Source organism: Amaranthus tricolor, chromosome 9 (assembly GCF_026212465.1).
Source record: "Amaranthus tricolor cultivar Red isolate AtriRed21 chromosome 9, ASM2621246v1, whole genome shotgun sequence".
Classification (NCBI taxonomy): domain Eukaryota; kingdom Viridiplantae; phylum Streptophyta; class Magnoliopsida; order Caryophyllales; family Amaranthaceae; genus Amaranthus; species Amaranthus tricolor.
In genome coordinates this window covers 21,722,149-21,743,970 of record NC_080055.1, presented here as the reverse complement: position 1 = coordinate 21,743,970, position 21,822 = coordinate 21,722,149, and the positions used below count along the sequence as shown (strand labels likewise).

General features: G+C 35.1%; 2 protein-coding genes across 3 annotated transcripts; both read left to right on the top strand.

Moving 5' to 3' along the window:
- The first annotated feature begins 172 nt into the window (after positions 1–172).
- LOC130824508 (calmodulin-binding protein 60 B-like) lies at positions 173–8,715 on the top strand. Its single transcript, XM_057689549.1, has 9 exons — positions 173–535; positions 793–958; positions 1,830–1,905; positions 2,895–2,953; positions 3,348–3,841; positions 3,934–4,094; positions 4,228–4,431; positions 6,360–6,597; positions 7,981–8,715. The coding sequence occupies exons 2-9, from the start codon at positions 834–836 to the stop codon at positions 8,541–8,543; spliced, it is 1,920 nt and encodes a 639-aa protein (XP_057545532.1). The 5' UTR covers positions 173–535; positions 793–833; the 3' UTR covers positions 8,544–8,715.
- Positions 8,716–10,073: 1,358 nt separating this feature from the next.
- Positions 10,074–20,933, top strand: LOC130824506 (calmodulin-binding protein 60 B-like). 2 transcript variants are annotated; one of them, XM_057689546.1, is made up of 10 exons: positions 10,074–10,327; positions 10,436–10,505; positions 10,599–10,764; positions 12,446–12,521; positions 12,848–12,906; positions 13,185–13,678; positions 13,771–13,931; positions 14,110–14,313; positions 19,140–19,377; positions 20,060–20,933. In XM_057689546.1, exons 3-10 carry the CDS (start codon positions 10,640–10,642, stop codon positions 20,620–20,622), a joined length of 1,920 nt encoding a protein of 639 aa, XP_057545529.1. In that variant the 5' UTR covers positions 10,074–10,327; positions 10,436–10,505; positions 10,599–10,639; the 3' UTR covers positions 20,623–20,933. The 2 variants fall into 2 exon arrangements, with proteins under 2 accessions (XP_057545529.1, XP_057545528.1); XM_057689545.1 differs by lacking the exon at positions 10,436–10,505.
- The last annotated feature ends 889 nt before the right edge of the window (positions 20,934–21,822 follow it).

Sequence of the window (21,822 nt, the reverse complement as noted above, 5' to 3'; positions counted from 1 at the left end):
GATGAGATTAAAAGAAAATAATAAATTATTGTCCAAAAATAAAAATAATACAATTAAGTAAAATAGACAAAAAAAAATATTTTAAATTCAATAGTACAGAGAGGAATATCTAATATTCAGGTCGATAAAATTTAAGAGGCGGAAAATCCATGGCAAATATGAGCAACATTCTTAGTAATTTAATGATAGTACTATCCACTTTCCAGTCTCTAGTGAGGCAGTGACCAATCAAGAAAATGGGGATACTATTTTACTCTATTTAGCACAGTGACAACCTTATAGCACTTAGCAGCCCCAACCCAAAAATCTATATTATACTACTGAATTTATCAATTAAAATTACAAAAAAAAAAAAATCTAAGAAAAAAATTGAACTTACTCATCTTACTTTAGCAGTCAACGTTGACTCTGGTCATTAAAATCCACTAGCTACTCTCTTACTTTTCACCTTTTTTTTTTCTTCTATTTCTGTTCTTAATCACCATAATCATTTGTATCTTCTGTTAAAGTCTCCAGTTCTGTACTTTTTGCTGAGGTAATTTTAGTTTTCTTGTTAGTTTTTAGTATATCTTCTTTTAGGATCCTGCCTAGGGAATTTCGTGTTTGTTGCATCTGGGTTTTTATTTTTTTGGTGAAATATGAAGGGGGTACTAATTTTTTGGGGGAAATTTGGATAAAGATTGCATATTTTTTCATTTTGGTACTTTTTGGCATATGAGTATTTAATTTTTGGTGATAATTATTGATGGGTTTTATAATTTCTTTGAAAATTGAACTGATATGGTACTGCAGATCTGTAATTCTGAGGTGCTGTGATAAATTAGTGGTAGAAAATGCATAGGCAAACAAGGTCTATGGAGAGATCGAATAGTATGAGGGGAAAAAGGCCCTTGGATAATGGTGGTGGTGGTGGTGGGGATGATGATCAGCCAGAGCGAAAAAGGCCAGCTTTAGCCAGGTATTTCTTTTCTCTATTTTCTTGATGAGATAATTTTGCTCTGTGGATGATACTATTTCCTTGATGATTGTGATTTCTAGATGTTAAATCTAATTAATAATTGATTGTAATGCTTTCTATTCAAGTGTTTTTGTTTTGTTTTTTTTGATTCTCTGTTGGTTGTATTGTCTTTTTTACAAGACAAGGTTGCGTATAGATGAAAGTCTACTTAATGACATTGCGGCAATGAAATGGTTTCTAGGGTTTTAGGGAGGGGGAGGGGAGGGGGGGGGGGTGGTGTTGATTAAACTTGCTATGAAGTTTTACTCTATTTAAATTGTGCTTTCTTTGTCACTTGTGCTGGTAAGTGGTAACTAATAATGGAAGTTAGATGCAGTAAAAAGGAATTTAAAATTTAGAGATTATTTGTATGACTTAAGAAGTTAAGATAATCTCTGGATCCAGTGGAATATGAACTCCACAAATCTTTCGTATTACTTTAAACGTAGTCTGGTTTGAGCTCCCTTCGTTTATATATATATGGTCTTTGTAAAGCATCCTTTCTCATTAGTTCAACGGCATATGATGAACGATATTTTTCAAACTGTTTACATCTGGTGACTCGGAGATACTGAGTTGTTTTCTCTAGTAGTAGACCCCGTATTGTGTTATATTGGAAAGTATAGTTGGTGCCCGATTTTGGTGCTCTGTTAAAGAAGAGCAAATCTTTCTTCACTATCAAAGATAAATTTTCTGCTTTTTTAGCATTTAAAAATCATCCATTAGTTTTGAAGTGTTTGTAGGTAAATGCTTTCGTATGTATCTATCCCTTTAAAAATCAAAGATAAATTCCCGTTACATTCTTTTCCTTAAATGTATCTATCCGTTGCAGTGTGATTGTAGAGGCTTTGAAGGTGGACAGCTTGCAGAAACTTTTTTCATCACTGGAACCTGTACTTCGTAGAGTTGTAAGATAATTGGTCTTTTTTACTTATATACTTAATATCAAATTTATTTTTCCTCAAGTTGACAAGTGCACTATGTATGTGTAGCTAATGGGTCGAACACAAGGAAGCTTAAACCAATGTTGTTTATTCTATTCTAATGGATACGTAGAAATCAAATATATATTTGGGGAAATTTATATCTAAAATTACTAATGATTGAAATAAACTTGTTATAAACAATAATAATAAAAGCCTAGGGTATTGGGATTTAAATTCAATTTTCACTGTCTTATTAATTGACTGACTTTTGAAGTATTTAACTTAAATTTGTCTTTAAGCTAAATGACTCTTGATCTCATAGCGTCGTCTTATAGACTAGAATAAGAAAAAATTTTAATTTAGAATTCATTAAGCATGGATTTAATTAAAAATCCACAATTCTATGAACAATTTCACAATAATATCAATTCATAATTGATTGGGATCAATCCATGTACCCTAGATAAAAGGATTTACTCACTAGACATAGTAATAAACAATAAAGAATCAACATTAATCTTAAGCATGATACTAGACATGGTAAACAAATCAAAGAGCATACATAAGAATTAAATGGAAAACTTATGGTTCAAGAAAATATAACTAGAATGATAAAAAGTAAAACTAAAATGAAACTAAGAAAAACTAAAATGTTTTGGCTTACAAATGAACCTCTTATTTATGCTAATCATGCCCTCCAATTAAAATATTAACAAATAAATTATGATAAAATCGGTCGAAAATAGTAAAGTGAAACCCGAAAATGCGCTAAGAGAAAACAATAACTTGTCACTTGGTCTCTAGCTCCGAACATCATGAAAAATATTTTCTCACTAATCATTAGTACATGTGTAGAAGTAATGAATGAATTTTAGAGGACTATCCACTTTGTTTTGTCGTTGTATAGTGCTTTCGATTTTCCTTTTGCAAGTTGCTTTACTCATTTGTTTTATCAATATTGAATGAAACAGGTCAGTGAAGAAGTTGAACGTGCTCTAGCTAGGATAGGCCCTGCCAGAATTGCTGGAAGGTATATCTTATCTGCTATTTGCAAACTTGTTTTGAACAATATTTTTATCGAGTTTTGTTCATCTTAATGTACAATGTACTTTTAACCCGTCTCATTCATCTACAAAGTTAGTCATCATTATCTGACTAGATGCTCTCTAGCTAGGAGAAGCTTTGCAACTTTTTAGGAGTTTTACTAATCATAACTATGCTGAAACTGATAACATACTTTAAATTAGACGAAGTTTGGGTATTCCAATTTTTTGCCTCCTTACAATAACCAAATTTTTGGTACATAATAGGATGTGTGATATTCCACTTATTTACCACTAACTCTAATTTATAGGGTGTTTGCATCATTAACTTAGTTGAAGATTGACATCGTGGATTTAATATTCTTCTTAATTTTTGATTAGGGCTTCACCCAAACGAATCGAAGGGTCTGATGGAAAGAACTTGCAGCTGCATTTTAGATCCAAGTTATCACTTCCTTTATTCACTGGTGGGAAAGTTGAAGGAGAGCAGGGTGCGGCAATCCATGTTGTATTGATTGATGCTAACAGTGGTCATGTGGTGACATCTGGGCCTGAATCGTCCATAAAGCTTGATATTGTTGTGCTTGAAGGTGATTTTAACAATGAAGACGATGAAGATTGGTCTCAAGAGGTGTTTGAAAGCCATGTTGTAAAGGAACGTGAAGGAAAGAGACCACTTTTGACGGGGGATTTACAGGTGACTCTGAAAGAAGGTGTAGGAACACTGGGCGAACTTACATTCACTGATAATTCGAGTTGGATCAGGAGTAGAAAGTTCAGGCTTGGCCTCAAGGTGGCTTCAGGATATTGCGAGGGCATTCGTGTACGTGAGGCAAAAACCGAAGCCTTTAATGTCAAGGATCACAGAGGGGAATGTAAGTTCATTATAATATTAAAGTCTGTTACTATTAGGCTTTTGGTCGATTATTCTTGAAAAGTTAGAATAACTCTTGTGTTTTGTTTCCAGTATATAAAAAGCACTATCCTCCAGCCCTTAATGATGCTGTCTGGAGACTAGAGAAGATCGGAAAAGATGGTTCTTTCCACAAGAGGTTGAATAATAGTGGAATTCATACCGTAGAGGAATTCCTCCGCCTCGCTGTCAAAGATTCTCAACAACTAAGAACAGTAAGTTCATCCTCGTCATGTTTTGGTGATGTGTGTTGGACTAAATTTTTAAGCAATATTTTGAATTCATATTCTTTAATTCCGTTCTGTAATTTCTATAAAAATTACTGATGTATGGCTATTATCTTTATAGATCCTCGGAAGTGGCATGTCTAATAGAATGTGGGATGCGCTTATGGAGCATGCCAAGACCTGTGTTCTGAGTGGAAAGCTGTATGTTTATTACTCTGATGATGCCAGAAATGTTGGCCTGGTATTCAATAATATATATGAGCTAACTGGTCTAATTGTCGGAGAGCAGTATTTTCCAGCCGATTCTCTCTCTGATAGCCAAAAGGTTAGCCATTTTTTGTTGCGTGCTGAATCTGGACATATCATCTGTCTATTGTAAAACAAGTTGAATGTATGTAGTTCTTATGAAACACAAAATTAGGTAACTAGTGAAAGCTCAAAAAAACTTTTGTGATTTTTTTTTTTTTTTTTTTTTTTTTTTTTTTTTTTTTTTTTCTAGCTGTTTTCTTTGTCCCAATCACATATCCTACATACTTAGCAATTCATTGGCCCTCGATAGAGTAAAAGTGAGTGGGTGGGTGTGCTTGTATGCTATAGATCATGAGGTTAGAAACTCTAGCCTATATTATCTGATAATCTGAACTTTAAGATTATAAATATTGGGTCACTGTGCTAACTGTTATGAATGGTGTCATGAATGGTGTGACTTGAGTGCACAATTGATGTGTGCATTCATGTGTGACTCTTGGGATGGAATCCAATGAGTGTGTTAATGTGGGTGTATTAAGTTGAGTGTTGATGATTGTGGTTTATGATGGTGATTAAAAGTATTTATTAATGAGGTAATGAAGTATGAGTTAATCATGGGAGTTATGGGGCTTAATGAAGAAGTGTAAAGGTTTAATTCAAGATGCTCTACTATGCAAGTCGAGCAATACTGTTAAAAGCTCTCTGATGTGCCGCTCGACCGAGCGAGCTCCAAGGTGGATCGAGCGAGCAGACAGAATGCAACCAAAAACTTCCTATAGCCCGCTCGACCAATCCACTCGACCGAGCGAGCCCTTGTTTTGGTCGAGCGATGTCTCTGATGCTCCTAGGATGCTGTTTTTGACTCTTCAAGTACTTGGGGCTGTTTCATTGTCATTTATTCATAGCTTTAATGTACTTAATGTTATCTAGTGTGATCTCTCCTACAAATAGAGAGCTCTCATACACACATTAAACACATAAAACACAACCCTTAAGCCAAACACATAGCCTTTTGTATTATCTCTTACTCAATTGTAATACTTCATTTGTAAGAGTGTTTTTATACTCCATTGATATAATATAAACAAGAAACTACACACGACGGAGGACGTAGCCATCATTGGGTGAACCTCCTTAAATCTTTGTGTTCTTTTGCAAGTTTTACATTATCAAACATTTGTTAGTTCATTGATATTATTATCGTTCATCAAAATTCTTAACATCGTATCGATTTTGGCAAATATTTTACTAACCTTATCATCTTAGTTATATAATCTTCGAGACGCACTAAGGCGCAATCGCTCAAGGGGCTGCGTCTCGCCTCGGTGTGCCTTAGGCGTGTATTGGTGTTGGCGTAGGTATGCCTCCTGTGTGCTTTCGCCTTTTAGACTGTCATTCCCCAGGACTTGAAAAAGTGTTTTCCTGATGCCAGTATTTACCCGCACCTCAAACGCGTTTTAGTTTTGAATAAGCTCATCATGTGCTCTTAACTTCTTTGACACTCATTTATAAAACTAATTTACATAAGTACATATATGTTACAAAAATTTCAGTGTAGGCTGTTGCGCTGAGTTTTTCTTTTTGGCACCAAGGTGCCTGTTGCACTTCCCTTAGAATCTTTGTTAAAGAAGTGGCTGTGGGGTGATATTGATGCATAGTGAAACATGTGGTAACAGTCACGGTAAGGGTGATGTGTTTGTCATGCTGTCACATATTTGATGAAACCATGAAATATCCCTTGATTCGGCTTTAAACATTTGTATTTTACCCGTTTACTATTTTTTAATATTGGTTTGGATTATCTAAAAATCATTACTACTCGGCAGATATGATATGATGGGCCTTGCTCTGCATTATGATTTGATGTCTGGCTTTCAATTCATCCTGCCCTTATGGATACTGAAATTTTATCAGGAACGAACTCAAAAAAAATAAAACATAACTTTTGTGATTTGTTCCTTTTGGATCTAGTTTTATGACCTTAACACATGATTATTCATCCAGGTTTATGTTGATACCCTTTTGAAGAAAGCATATGACAACTGGAAGCAAGTGATAGAGTACGATGGCAAAGCACTTGTGAATTCTAAACAAACTCGGAGAACGCGTTCATCTCAGAATGAACTATCAATGAATGTAATCAATTATTCAAATGCTATTGATGATCAGATGGCCCTTCCCCAGTTGCCTATGGCAGGTTTGACTGAGCATGCATTAGTGGAGAATAGTATAATGCCTTTAGGTAAGCTTTGTTAGACTCTCCTTTGACTGTAATATCTGTGGTAAGCTTAAGCATACTTGATGCAAATCTCGTGTGCCGTGTCTTCGCAAATTATTTTGTACCCCGCGGAGCATAGGGAGCTATGTGATATGCAAAGTACATAAATATAACATCAACTGTTTTGAAATTACTTGGATTATACAAAAAGAAAAACGCAATGTAACATTATTTTCTTTGTAGTACACTTGTAACTATGGGAATTGGAAATACATTAGATTTTGAAAAACACAGTTATACGGAGTACAATCGTAATTTTGATCCATGTTGTGCAAAACACTCGTTATCAATCTTAACATACGCATCTCTGTCACAACCATCTTTTTAAACAGTTGTTCTAAAAAGCTTTATATTCGGAGCAAGTAGTAGAGCAAGTCTAGAAAACTATAAAATTTATTTTTTGTGATGAATACTTGAAAGATAATGAACTAAAATTTGATTTTCGCCCAAAGGACCCGTGCTAGTGAGACTAAGGACTGGGTACGGCAGAGTAAATTCAAGGATGGAATCTAGATGCAAGGCTTATGAACTACCACTCACCTCTCAAGTATGCGATTGGGGCTCATTAGAATGAGCTCCTAAGCTTATATAGTCATTAATTTTCCTGCCAAGCTAGCAACTATTGAAAGATTAAAAGGGTGATAATTTGGAGTTGGAAACAAGTTGTATGTATGAGAGGATTTCAAGAGTTGGGAAAACTATGTTAGTCATACATAGGTGCACTTTTCAGGCAAGGATTTATCTTTAGTGTCTGTTCTGGTTATCATATAAATATTTATATGATTTTGGCCAAATCATTTTCCTTTATGTGGATAAGGCATTTTGTATGAAGGATCGTTGGAAAGCTTATTTGATGATTGTTTGCCATATGCCAACTCTTGTTTGGTGATAGATTGGCCACAGTTGTTGTGCATTGCATTGAGTGCTATTATGTTGTTGTTGATCCTCCCCCGCCCCCGCCCCCGCCCCCTCCTCCGCCCCCGTCTCCACCTCCGCCCCCATCTCCACCTCTGCCTCCACCCTCATCAGCTGCCCCTCCCCCTTTTAAGGTTTTAATATTATGTATTCTTAATTGATGGAACAAATATAGTCAAATAATTTGATTATACTTATTCGGCCCATTAAGAGTTAGTAATAATAAAACCTTACACCCCACCGTTTCCTTCCCTGGCTAAATAAAAAGGAAAGGGTAGGAAATAAATTAAGGTTTGAACACTTGATTCAATTATATTTGTGGTTTATGTTCTTTTTTGTGTGCTTATATGTATCTTGTGATTGTTTCTGCTGCTTGCTCGCCATATGGCCTAAACAACCTTAACAATTTCATTTGGTTTTGATGGCTTGCAGCATATAATGATAATATGGCGAACCGATTCCCAAATCAGACGCATCCAATGAATTCTAGTTCACATAATCAGTTCGAGAGCACTTTATTCTCCCAGCATGCTCTGATAGGTGGCAATGGTTCCGAACGAAGTCAGATTATTGAGAGCAATAACCGGGCAGGGTTGTCTTTAGGCCCTTCCCAGCCTTCTGCTTCTGGGTTTCCGATCATGCAATCGTCTCAACCGTCCGCTATCAACGCCTATGATGATTGGTCACAGGGCCAAATTTCAGAGGAAGATATCCGCAACAGAAGTCACGAATTACTTGAAAGCGACGATATGCAGCAGCAGCTTAGACTTACGAGTATGGAAAGCCATATGAACATGCTTGACGAAATTTATCTGTCATACCCAACTTTCATGCCGACACCATCTAACTACAATAGTTTCGAGGAGGACCGGAGTCGTCCAGGCAAAGCTGTTGTCAGTTGGCTGAAGATCAAGGCAGCTATGAGATGGGGCTTCTTTATTCGCAAGAAAGCAGCTGAGAGACGTCGTGCTCAGCTTGTGGAGCTCGATGACTGAGATGATGATTCAGTGTTTTTCGATTACGATTCATTGATGTATGATTGCATTATTCTAATATCAGGTCTGGCTTTGCTGTTTATTAATGGGATTTCATCCAGCAGGCATAGATATATTTTGTACAGAAACCTGTACAGTGATCTGTATTCTAGTAAAACCTCTTTGACTTCAACCTCCTCCATCCCGAATTTTTATTTTCGTGCGTGATTTTCGGTTTTTGTAGCTAAGGACGAAGTGCTTATTCGCGCGATAAGGGCTTTAAGTGCAGATGATGCTGTTTTTAGATGCTGCTTGTATTACTAGGCGAAACAAATTCTAATGAAAAATTTATTGTCTATATGGTCTTGTAATCTAAACTCAAAAAAATCTTTGCTCAATTTATGATAATACTTCAAAATGACTTTTACAAATGAAATAATAGAATAATAATTTTGAGCAATGCCATAATTAATCTAAACTCAAAAACTCTTTGCTCAATATATAATAATAAAAATGGAATTAATGGTTGTTTTGACCATTATTGGCAATGGTTTTCATCTTAAAGAAAGTGAAATAAAAGTGTGAATTAAAGCATTAATGAAAATGGAAGAAAAGATAATACCTTTGGGTGTCGGAACGAACAGTGATTTAGATTGATTGTAGATGGAGAATGTGAAGAAATAAGCAAGCAAAACAATGAAATATATATAGGGTTACATCAACCATTATAAATAATAACCAGGAAAGAAAGAACTAAAAAGACGATAAAGTCTTAAAGTTATGATGGTGGTGATGGTACTCACAGATAATCATCATCAACTCAGCCATTTTGTTCTATGTTGTTTGCTTATCTACCTATCATAGATATACTAAGTGAATAAAGACACATGTAAGTGTGAGCAATGAACCTTTCTGAATATTTGTATCATGCTTATTTACTCGTTGATATTGACTACTACTTGAATGTTTTCACTTAATCTTCAACTCCATCTCAACATAATCTAAATTCCATTTATTTTGCCTTGATTTGATTTACTTAGTATATCCAATATATAGGCAGATAAGTAGACAACATAGATATAAAAATGGCTGTGTTGACGAATGATCAGTAGTTATTGACGATTATTATTCAAAATGGGATAAGTTGACGTAAGATCTTAGTCGCCGGTAAATGTCAAAAAGTACACTGTTCACCCTTTACATGTGTCCTTATTCACTTAGTACAAACATTATAAGCAGTCAAATAGACAACATAGAACAAAAATGGCTGAGTTCTTTCTTTTCTGGTTATTATTTATAAATTTAAAATAAATAAAAAAAATTATTATTATTTTAAAAACACGTTGGGAGGTAAAGAGGATAATTTTTTCCAATAATAATTTTTTTTTTTGAAGTTGGACATGTTAGATTTTTCAAGAAATCAATGGCAAAGAGCACATCTATAGAAAAAATTATCTTATTACTTGAGACAGTGACCAACCAAGAAAGAGGGGATACTATTTATTTACTCTGTTTTGCACAGTGACATCCTTCAGCAGCCCCATCCCAAAAATCTGTACTTATTTATATTTATACTACTGAATTATTATTCAATGAAAATTACAAAAAAGTAAATATCTAGGAAAGCATTAAACTGATTCAGCTCACCTCAACAGTCAACTTCGACTCTAGGCACTAAATCAAATAAAATCCATTATCCAACTCTCTTATCTTTCTCTTTTTCTTTTCTTCTTTTTCTGTTCTTAATCAGCAAGATCTTTTGTGTCTTCTGTTAAAGTATCTTCAGTTCTGTACTTTTTGCTGAGGTAATTTTAGTTTTCTTGTTAGTTACTAGTATATCTTCTTTTAAGATCCTGCTTAGTACTTTTTTTAGGGAATTTTGTGTTTATTGTATCTGGGTTTATATTTATTAGGTGAAATATGAAGTGTGGGTACTAATTTTTTGGGGGAAATTTGAACAAAGATGCCTAATTTTTCATTTTGGTGCGTTTTGGCATATGGGTATTTAATTTTTGGTGATTATTATTGATGGGTGTTTATAATTTCTTTGAAAATTGAACTGATATGGTACTGCAGATCTGTAAATCTGAGGTGCTGTGATAAATTAGTGGTAACAAATGCAGAGGCAAACAAGGTCTATGGAAAGATTGAATAGTATGAGGGGCAAAAGGCCCTTGGATAATGGTGGTGGTGGTGGTGGGGATGATGATCAGCCTGAGCAAAAGAGGCCAGCTTTAGCTAGGTATTTCTTTTCTCTATTTAGTTGGTGATTATGCTTTGTAGATGTTAAATTTAATTAGTAATTGATTGTAATGTTTGCTATTCAAGTGTTTTTGTTTTGTTTCTTTTGATTCTCTGTTGTTTGTATTTTCTTTTTTACAAGATAAGTTTGTGTATATCCTACTCCCAAAACCCCACCTTGCTAAAAATCTACTTAATGGCATTGAGGCGATGAAATGGTTTTTAGGGTTAAAGGGGGTTTGTTGCTTGTTTGTTTAGGTGGAGGTGATTAAACTTGCTATGAAGTTTTACAAAGCTAAATTGTGCTTTGTAGTAAAAGGTGTTTTGTCTTTAGGACATACACCGGTTCTTGTTGTTAGAGTATATAACATATCCTGGGCCTCAACCATAAAGGAACTAACTCAACCTAAAGCTTAAGCTTATGATTGAGGCCCCGGGATATGTTATATACTCTAGCACGCCCCCTCAAATGAGAGCCAATTGGGCGCTAAAAGTGTGAATGCGTATAGACACTGAATATTCCACTTTAAATGAGGGGTGGCTGAGATTTGAACCTGTGACCTCTTGTCAGACTCGACCCTGGGGTAGGCAAAAGGGGCAACCGCCCAAGGCCTAACTTTAAAAGGGGTGTTTGAGATTTGATTTGTGTAAGGTCGGAAGATTATGCAAGTTCCATGGAAACAATGCTTTGTTGTTTCTTAGCTTTCAATGCATAGATCAACTCATAGACAATTTTCAGATTTCTATATATCTTTCTATGTCATTACATAAGCTACATTGTCACGCGGATCAAAATTATACGAATATATCAACTACATTGTTAAAATTTTCTAAAAGCAAAGGGGCCTAGCATAAATTTCGCCTAGGGCCCAAAAAACCTTAGGACCGGCCCTGCCTCTTGTCACGTTGGCTTTTGATATCATGTCAAGGAACCAACTCAACAGAAAACTTAAGCTTATGGCTGAGGCCCCAGGATATGTTATATACTGTAACACTTGTTTCACTTGTGCTGCTGATTAAATAATGGAAGTTAGATGCGGTAAAAAGGAATTCAAAATTTAGAAGTTTTCAATTATTTGTATGATGTAAGGTAATCGCTGGATCCAGTGGAATAAGAAGTCCACAAATCTTTCTTATTGCTTTAAAAGTAGTCTATTTTAAGTTCCCTTCCTATATTTGCATATGGTCTTTGTAAAACATCCTTTCTCATTAGTTCAACGGCATATGTTGAGCGATATTTTTCAAACTGTTTAAATATGGTGACTCGGAGATGATATCAGTAGTTTTCTTTTGGAGTTAACCCGTATTGTGTTATACTGGAAAGTATAGTTGTTGCCCGATTTTGGTGCTCTGTTAAAGAAGAGCTAATATCCTATTGGTAGCTTGCATAATGCTTTCAAATCTTTCTTCACTATCAAAGCCAATTTTTCCTGCTTTTTCAGCATTTCAAATTCATCCATTAGTCTTGGAGTGTTTGTAGGTAAATGCTTTCGTATTTATTTTCCATATCAAACTCTTGTACACTCCGTTTCCAATCATTGTTCCAAATTAAAGTATTTAATCTTTACGTCGGACGTTTGAGTGTCTTATTATGGTGGAATGTAAACTAATTTCACAAATGTTGATTGTTGTCTCAAATTTTGGCTTGTGTCCTCTTTCTTTAATTTATCCATCCCTTGCAGTGTGATTGTTGAAGCTTTGAAGGTGGACAACTTGCAAAAACTTTGTTCATCACTGGAACCTATACTTCGTAGAGTTGTAAGATAATTGACCTTTTTACTTATATACTCATCTCTTTTGTCTTTAGTGGTGGGTTTTTGTTAGATATGTATGATAATAATGATTATGCTGTAAGTTTCTTGTTATCTCTCTCTCTCACTCACATATGCAGACCGTCATCTTTGTTTAGACCTTTCCGTTGCTTACCATTATGAAAAATATTTCACTAATCATTAGTACTTGTGTAAAGGTAATGAATGAATTTTAGAGGAGAATCCTGTTTATTTTTCTTTAAGGGTAGTGCTTTCTAATGTCGTTTTGCAAGTTGCTATACTCATTTGTTTGATAATTTTTTAATGAAACAGGTCAGTGAAGAACTTGAACGTGCTCTGGCTAGGATAGGCCCTACTAGAGTTGCTGGGAGGTATGTCTTATCTACTATTATTAATCTTGTGTTTTACGATTTTGATTGTTTATATGCATTTTAATTTACTATATAATTTTAATCTGTCTCATACATCTACAAAGTAAGTCATCATGAACTTTTTTGGCCTTTACAACGAGTAATTTTTTTTTTTGGCACATAATAGGATGTGAGATATTTTTCTTAGTCACCACTACCTCCAATTTATTGGGTTTTTGCATCATCAACTTAATTGAAGATTGAAATCGTGGATTAATTATTCTTCTAAATTGACATAGGGCTTCACCCAAACGAATCGAAGGGTTTGATGGAAGGAACTTGCAGCTGCATTTTAGATCCAAGTTATCACTTCCTTTATTCACTGGTGGGAAAGTTGAAGGAGAGCAGGGTGCGGCAATCCATGTTGTATTGATTGATGCTAACAGTGGTCATGTGGTGACATCTGGGCCTGAATCGTCCATAAAGCTTGATATTGTTGTGCTTGAAGGTGATTTTAACAATGAAGACGATGAAGATTGGTCTCAAGAGGTGTTTGAAAGCCATGTTGTAAAGGAACGTGAAGGAAAGAGACCACTTTTGACGGGGGATTTACAGGTGACTCTGAAAGAAGGTGTAGGAACACTGGGCGAACTTACATTCACTGATAATTCGAGTTGGATCAGGAGTAGAAAGTTCAGGCTTGGCCTCAAGGTGGCTTCAGGATATTGCGAGGGCATTCGTGTACGTGAGGCAAAAACCGAAGCCTTTAATGTCAAGGATCACAGAGGGGAATGTAAGTTCATTATAGTATCAATCTCTGAAACTATTAGCCTTTCGGATAATTGATTCTTGAAAAGAAGTTTAACTCGTGTCTTTTGGTTCCAGTATATAAAAAGCACTATCCTCCGGCCCTTTATGATGATGTCTGGAGACTGGAGAAGATCGGTAAGGATGGTTCTTTCCACAAGAGGCTGAGTAATAATGGGATTAATATTGTGGAGGATTTCCTCCGCCTTGCTGTCAAAGATTCTCAAAAACTAAGAACGGTAAGTTCATCCTCGTGATGCTTTGGTGATCTGGTGCTAGACTAGATTTTTAACCAATTCAAATCTATTTGATAAATTTTTGAGTTTCACTTGGCTTGTTATTGACTTGATTCATATTCTTTAGTTCCGTTCTGTGATTTCTTTAATACTTACTGATAAATGGCAATTGTCGTTATAGATCCTCGGAAGTGGCATGTCTAATAGGATGTGGGATGCTCTCATGGAGCATGCAAAGACCTGTGTTCTAAGTGGAAAGCTGTATGTTTATTACTCCGATGATGCAAGAAATGTTGGCGTGGTATTCAATAATATATATGAGCTAACTGGTCTAATTGCCAGAGGGCAATATTTTTCAGCCGATTCTCTCTCCGACAGCCAAAAGGTTAGCCATTTTGTCTTGCTTGATTAATCTGGACGTATCTTCTACATCTTGTAAAACAAGTTGAACGTCTTGTATTTCTTACTACCTCCTATTCAACCTATTAGTCCCATTTAGTTTTTCACACTTGCCGAGGCAACATTTTAACCCTGAATATCTCTAATTGTCCTTAGTTAAAAATTATAAAAAGTTGATATTAATAATCCTTATATCTCAAGAATTAAACAAGAACTCTCATGACTATATTTTAACTAATAGATTAAGAATAAAATACAAATTAAGAGTGATAAAAATAGTGACAAAAAAATAAATGAGACTAAGGGGGTAGAATTGGAGGGATTATGAAACAACAAAGTTTGGTAACTAGTGAAATCAAATAAAGTTTTCTAATTTGTGTATCTTTTCTTGCTATTTTTTTTTTGTCCCAATTACACATTCTACATACTTGGCAATTTATTGGCCCTCTCTAGAGTAAAAGTGAGTGTGGGTGTGCTTCTATTAGATGTGTGGTAGATCTTGAGGTTAGGGAAACCAGCTTATGTTATCTGAACTTTAGGATTTGAATTATTAGGTCATTGATGTGTAAATTTTATTTACCGCAAGCATTCGGTGTATGTATAGTTGCGGGTCGAATATAAGGAAGCTAGTTTAATGAATTTTGCGCTTCTGTAGATGTCACACAATGAAACAAAACAATATGTGGTTGGTTTTTAAATCTGAACTATCGAAAATTATAATCTAATTGGATGTGAACTATATAATTGGAAGGTCTAGAATATTGGAATCACCCAATTTTCATATAAACAATAATTACTACTCAATATCTATAAATTATATATCAAATACGTAATTAAAGGTGATATATTTAAGTTCAAGGTCGTTATACTATCGGATAAAGACCTTAATAATTTTTGTCTCAAGATCCCGCTATATTGATTAAATTAATAAGAATTTAACTTAACTTTGTCTTGAATCTAAATTACCAATACTCTTAAACTGCTGCTATATTGATAAGGTTAAAAAATAACATTTAACTCAAGACTAACATGCCCAGTTGTAATTACCGATCCACAATTTATAAATAATTTCACAACAATTTTAATCCATATTTAATTTTGGATTAATCCCCCTATTTTGGAAGCTAATTTACTCACTAGTCATGGCAATAGACATAAAACTTCAAATAAAACCCTAAACATGCTTCTAGACATTATTTATAATAGAAGGAATGAATTTATACAACTAATGATAATAATCAAATAAAGAACAACAATTAAAAATAAAAATGGAAACATTATTGAAACTAGATCTAATAAAATAAAAGTACTTGAAATAAAAATGACAAGAGCTAAAGCTAAGAATTTATTACTTACAGTGAATTCAATGCATTTCCATTAGTTTTTTTTTAATGCCTTAATTATGAAAGGCTAACTTGGGGAATAAGAAATCTATTTTAACTCAATTTCATCCTAGGAATTAATAAAAATAAAAGAATCATTTATAAAATAGTGCGGTGAAGTTTAAGTCAATTATAAATTATAGCCACAAAGTTCAATATTTACGAGTTATAGTCGCTATAAATCGAAAAGTGCAACCATTATAATTATGTCACCGGATTTGGGTCACCAACATTATAAATGACCTTTGTTTCTTGTTAATCCCCTTTGACTTTCCCTCTTTTAACCCAAGTTACCCAAACTACCTTCTTCTCTCACTTATTTTGCTTCGTCTTTCCTTTTTCTCCTCATAAAACTAATCTCATAAAGTTCAACAATTATGGCATTACAATATATCAATTGAGAAATACCCACTCGTAATCATGTCAACAACTAAAAAATCTAGAGTAATTAATGGGCGGGTATTTCTCAAGTTCCTTTTTCTATTTGTAATTTCATATTTCTCGTGCCAATTTCGGATTAGGAGGATTAAATCTTGATATCCCTAGTTATTTATACTCGATCTTATAAGAGCTTGACATATCTTCCAGAATTGTCAATTGTGTTTGCTCAATTTTTCTTTTTTTTCATGTACTTTGATCCAAGCTTCTTTTTCTTAATGTGCAAATGACTAGCACCATATCATATCAACATTCCTCCTTTACTTTGAAACCGACCTCTATTAAACTAATATGGAATTACAATATATTATATTAGAAATACCTACCCATAATCATGTCAACAATTAAACAATCTCACTTCTAAACCAATTCAAATAGACCATTAAATGAAGAGAACTTGACATTGAAATGCGAAAAATGCTTGAAGAACTTGAATAGTTTGAAAGGAGCATGAGCTTTTGATTCTTAGTGGAAAATTAAAGGACTAGAGAGAGCATCTTGTAAGGGAAAAAGAAAAAGGAGGGCCTTTTATTTAAAGTTTTCATGGTGTGAGGATGAAAGAGGAAGGCAGAAGTAAAATAAGGGAGAGAGAAGGGTAGTTTGGGTTAAAAGAGTGAAGGTCAAAGATGATTAACAAGAGTCAAAGGTCATTTATAACGCCAATGACCAAAATCCGGTGACATGGTTACAATGGTTGCTCTTTTCGGTCTATAGCGGTAATAACTCATAAATATTGAACGTTGCGGCTAAAATTTATTAATTATCCAAACTTTGCACTATCATTTACAAATGATTCAAAATAAAATAATAAAAACTAATTAAGCTAAGCAATCCTGCTACAATAACCGCTCCAGTGAGGCAGGGCGATCGACTGTCATGTAGTTGGTCGGAAAGCCAACTCAGCTTTAAATGCATGCCTTGTTCCAGAGACAAACGCCAATTTGGCGGTCACTACTTCCTCCTTGAAACCAACTCGATTTATCATGGTGACAAAATCCCTTGTATCCAGTAGATAACGCGATAAGATGTTACTCATTTTCAAAAGGAAGCCGAGTTAGCTCTCTTTCTGTCTTGACTTTTTCTTCCAGTAATCATTTCTAACTCGACTTTTGGCCATGACATCCAAAAGTCGAGTAGGCTTTTTCTACTGGAATGTGCTTCGTGACTTTTTTCTAACTTCTCCGTTTTAGGACTGCATAAGAAATCGACCAAGACTTGTCCAAACACTCCTCAAATAGCCCTAAAATAGTTAGATTGTTCATAAACCATTAAAATTACACAAATGGAGCAACCTATGCTATATTCTCCTAAAATACGCTTCCAATCACCCAGAAAGGAGTATAAAATATGTACTCAGTCATTGGACTACCCTAATCATCTTGGTTATAAAATCTGCCAGACGCACTAAGGCGCATCCGCTCAAGGGCTCGCGTCTAGTCTCGGTGTGCCTTAGGCGCGAGTTGGTGTACTTTTGGGGAAAAACGCTTGCAAAAACGTTGTCCTGGGTGCGCCTCCTGTGGGCCTTCACTTTTTGGACTGCAACTCCCCTGGATTTAAAAGGTGTTCCTCATGCCTGGCTGCATGCGCACCTCCGACGCTTTTTAGTTTTAAAAAAATCTCATCATGTGCTCTAACTTCTTTGACTCTCATTTACAAGGCTATTTTACATTAGTTTGCATATGAAAACTTGGTGTTAGAATGAAATGAAAGTTTCTACGAGTTCAACAATGAAAACCAAATGAAAATATAATGCAAAAGATGAACACAAGTGTTTATGAGGTATCTTGGATACCTCCCCCTCAAATGTAGTTTATTAAATTGAATTCAACAATTACAATGTAATAAACCTCCCCTTATCTTGAGAATAATCTCTCAGGATCACAAAATGCTAGAACAATGATGAACACTCTCAACTTTCAATCAAAGTAATAGTTCTCTCTCAAAGTGTGTTTGTGGTGATCTTTTCTCTGTGAATGATACTCCCTTTTATAGTTGAAGGTGAGTACCATTCTTAGAGTCACACATTTATCAACATAAAGCACAATTAACACCCACTTAACTATGCTATTAAACATAGCAATAAACATTACATTTAACAAGTAAGTAATGCACATAATCAATACACAAAACAGTAATAAAAGTGACCATTGGACTTCTCTGATTGGGCATGCTCGAACAAGCCAACACATTGCTCGAACGAGCAGCCTACAGCACAGCAAACAGGAGCCTTCTGACCAACATGCTCGAACGAGCATCTCTCGAACGAGCACCCCACTCGAGCAGCTTCTGACTGCTTCCTCTTCAATGCCTTGATCGAGCAATCCTTTCTCCCATGCCTTGACTCGTTCAAGGCATGGTTCCTCACTTCATTGAAACCTCACAAGCCCCATGTTAACCACTTCATCTGTCGTTCTAAACCTTAAACCAATGCAACTCGACACATCCTCACCATCTTCCTCCAATGTACATGATAGGCATGTTCGATAATATGTTTAAAGTTAATGTCATTGTCACGAGTATTGTTACTTGCTTTAACATAGAAAATTTTCAGTGTAGGCTGTTACATTGTGTTTTTCTTTTTGGCACCAAGATGCATGTTGCACTTCCTTTTTAATTATTTTTGAAGAATGGTTGTTGGGTGATATTGATGCATAGTGAAAAATTTTGGTAATGGGCATGGACTCACGGTAAGGGTGATGTGTTTGTCATGCCTTCAAATATTGGACGAAACAATGAAATATTCCTTGATTCGGCTTTAAACGCTGATGTTTTACACTTCACTATTTTATAATATTATTTTGGTTGATCTTGAAAGCTTTACTACTCGGCTGATAAGATATGATGGGCCTTGCTTTGCATTATGAGGTGGTGTCTGGTCTTCATTTCTCCCTACCCATATGGAGACTCAAACATTTAAAGAAAAAACATAACTTTTCATGTGTATTCTTTTTGGGTCTAGTTTTGTGAAGTTAACAAATGATTATTCATCTAGGTTTATGTTGATACCCTTTTGAAGAAAGCATATGAAAACTGGCATCAAGTTATAGAGTACGATGGCAAGGCACTTGTGAATTCCAAACAAACGCGAAGAACGCGTTCATCCCAAAATGACCTATCAATGAGTGCAATCAGTTATCCAAATGCTATTGATGATCAGATGGCTTTTCCCCAGTTGCATACGACAGGTTCTACTGAGCATGCTTTAGCGGAGAATAGTATAACACCTTTAGGTAAGCTTTGTTAGACTCTCCTTTGACTGTAATATCTGTGACAAGCTTAAGTAAACTTGATGCAAATCTCCTTTTAAAGTTCAAACATCCCCTTGCTTCGATATTCGCAAATTATTTTGTACCCCGCCGCGTAGGGAGCTATGCGATATGTTAAGTACATATATATAACAATAACTGTTTTTATAATTACTTGGATTATACAAAAAGAAAAAGGCAATGTAATGACATTCTCTTCACAAGTACACAAATATGGAAATTGGAAATACATTAGATGTTTGAAGAACACAGAGTACAATCGTTATTATGATCCATGTTGTACAGAACAGTGTTATCAATCTTAACATACACATCTCTGTCGCAACCATCAATTTAAAACAATCTTTCTTAAAAGCTCGACTTTCGGACCCTAGTAGAGCAAGTCTAACATCAAAATGTAAAATTTATTTTTGGCATGAATACATTATAATAAACTATTTGAGAGAGATCATTGAATTGGGGTTCCTGGGTGCTCTTTGAATGTTATTTTAAGTTAAAACCTTGTTTAATCCATTGTTTTAGATGGTTTGATTGTGGATTGTGATCAACCTATCCTGGTTGAGCACGCGATTCAATTTCATTTGTGGTTTATGTTCTTTTATGTGTGCTGATATGTGATTGTACATTTGGTTTTGATGGTTTGTAGGATATAATGATAATATGGTGAACAAATTCTCGAATCAAACGCATCCAATGAATTCTAGTTCACATAATCAGTTCGAGAACACTTTATTCTCCCAGCATGCTCTGATAGGTGGCAATGGTTCCGAACAAAGTCAGATTACTGAGAGCAATAACCGGGCAGGGTTGTCTTTAGGCCCTTCCCAGCCTTCTGCTTCTGGGTTTCCGATCATGCAATCGTCTCAACCGTCCTCTATCAACGCCTATGATGATTGGTCACAGGGCCAAATTTCAGAGGAAGATATCCGCAACAGAAGTCACGAATTACTTGAAAGCGACGATATGCAGCAGCTGCTTAGACTTATGAGTATGGGAGGCCATATGAACATGCCTGATGAAACTTTTCAGTCATACCCAACTTTCATGCCGACACCATCTAACTACAATAGTTTCGAGGAGGACCGGAGTCGTCCAGGCAAAGCTGTTGTCGGTTGGCTGAAGATCAAGGCAGCTATGAGATGGGGCTTCTTTATTCGCAAGAAAGCAGCTGAGAGACGTCGTGCTCAGCTTGTGGAACTCGACGACTGAGATGATGATTCAGTGTTTCTTGACTACGAAGCAGCGATGTATGTTTGCATCATGTTAAATTGCTGCAATTAGCTTCCAGTATCAGGTCTGACTTTGCTGTTTATTATAAGATTCATGCGTAGATATGTTTTGTACAGAAACCTGTGCAGTGATTTGTATTCCAGTAAAACCTCTTTTAACTAAAACCTCCATCGCAACACCTTTTCTTCTAGCGTGAGTTTCGGTTTTTGTAGTTATGGCAAAAGTGTTTTTGGGATTTCAGATGTTCGAATGGGTTTAGAGTACGATATTTTGAATCATGTCAATTGTGAGTCTTGTGTGTACTTAATCTTTAAATATCTCGTCAATCTAATTATACGTAACATAATGTTTTAACTAGTCGTCGATCAAAACTTTATTTATGTGTTAGATAGGTTTAGCTTACGTTGTTAATCCTTTCTTACTTGATTAATCCAACTTTTTTTATGATTTGTTAAATCCATTGGTTAATCACATAGGCTACTTAGAGCTAGAAGAGAATTCGTTTATGCCTTGTCATAATTAATTGTATAATTATGATCTATTGTATAATTAATTGATTAGACATGGTAAAATAATACAAAATTTTGTATAACATAAGCCCATTAATATGCTCTAATCATATCGAAAATTTGAAAAAATAAGGTTATTTAACAACTTAATTCCCAAAATAAGCTTCGGGAAATCTTATTTCCCAAAATAAGCTTCCGTACATCAAAGCCTAGCCTCGGGTAAAATCGCTGTTACTAACAGCGAAAGAGAAAAAAAAATTAAAAGGCCAAAGTCTTTGTTACTAACAGCGACTTTAGCCTTTTATTTTTTTCAGCTTGCTTCTTCCTCATTTCAGTTCACGCCTTCTCTTTGCCATTTCGACACTTACGAGCTCTCTTAGTCCTTGCACCATTAAAATCAACTTCAATCCTTCAACTAAACTCATCAAATTTCAAGTTTGTACCAGTAATTAGTTATTTCATCTTCCTACATTGACGTAAGGTACTAATTTTTTGTGTTTTTTTCCATATTCGAAAAATTAGGGTTACTTGATTTTAATGAACTTTCACATGAATGTAGGTTTTAAAACTTCCAATTTACTAATTCTTATTCATCTACAGCTTATTGAGGTACGTTTTTAATTTAATTTTTTTTATTTGGTCTTGATTTTAAAATGTATGTCATGTATGG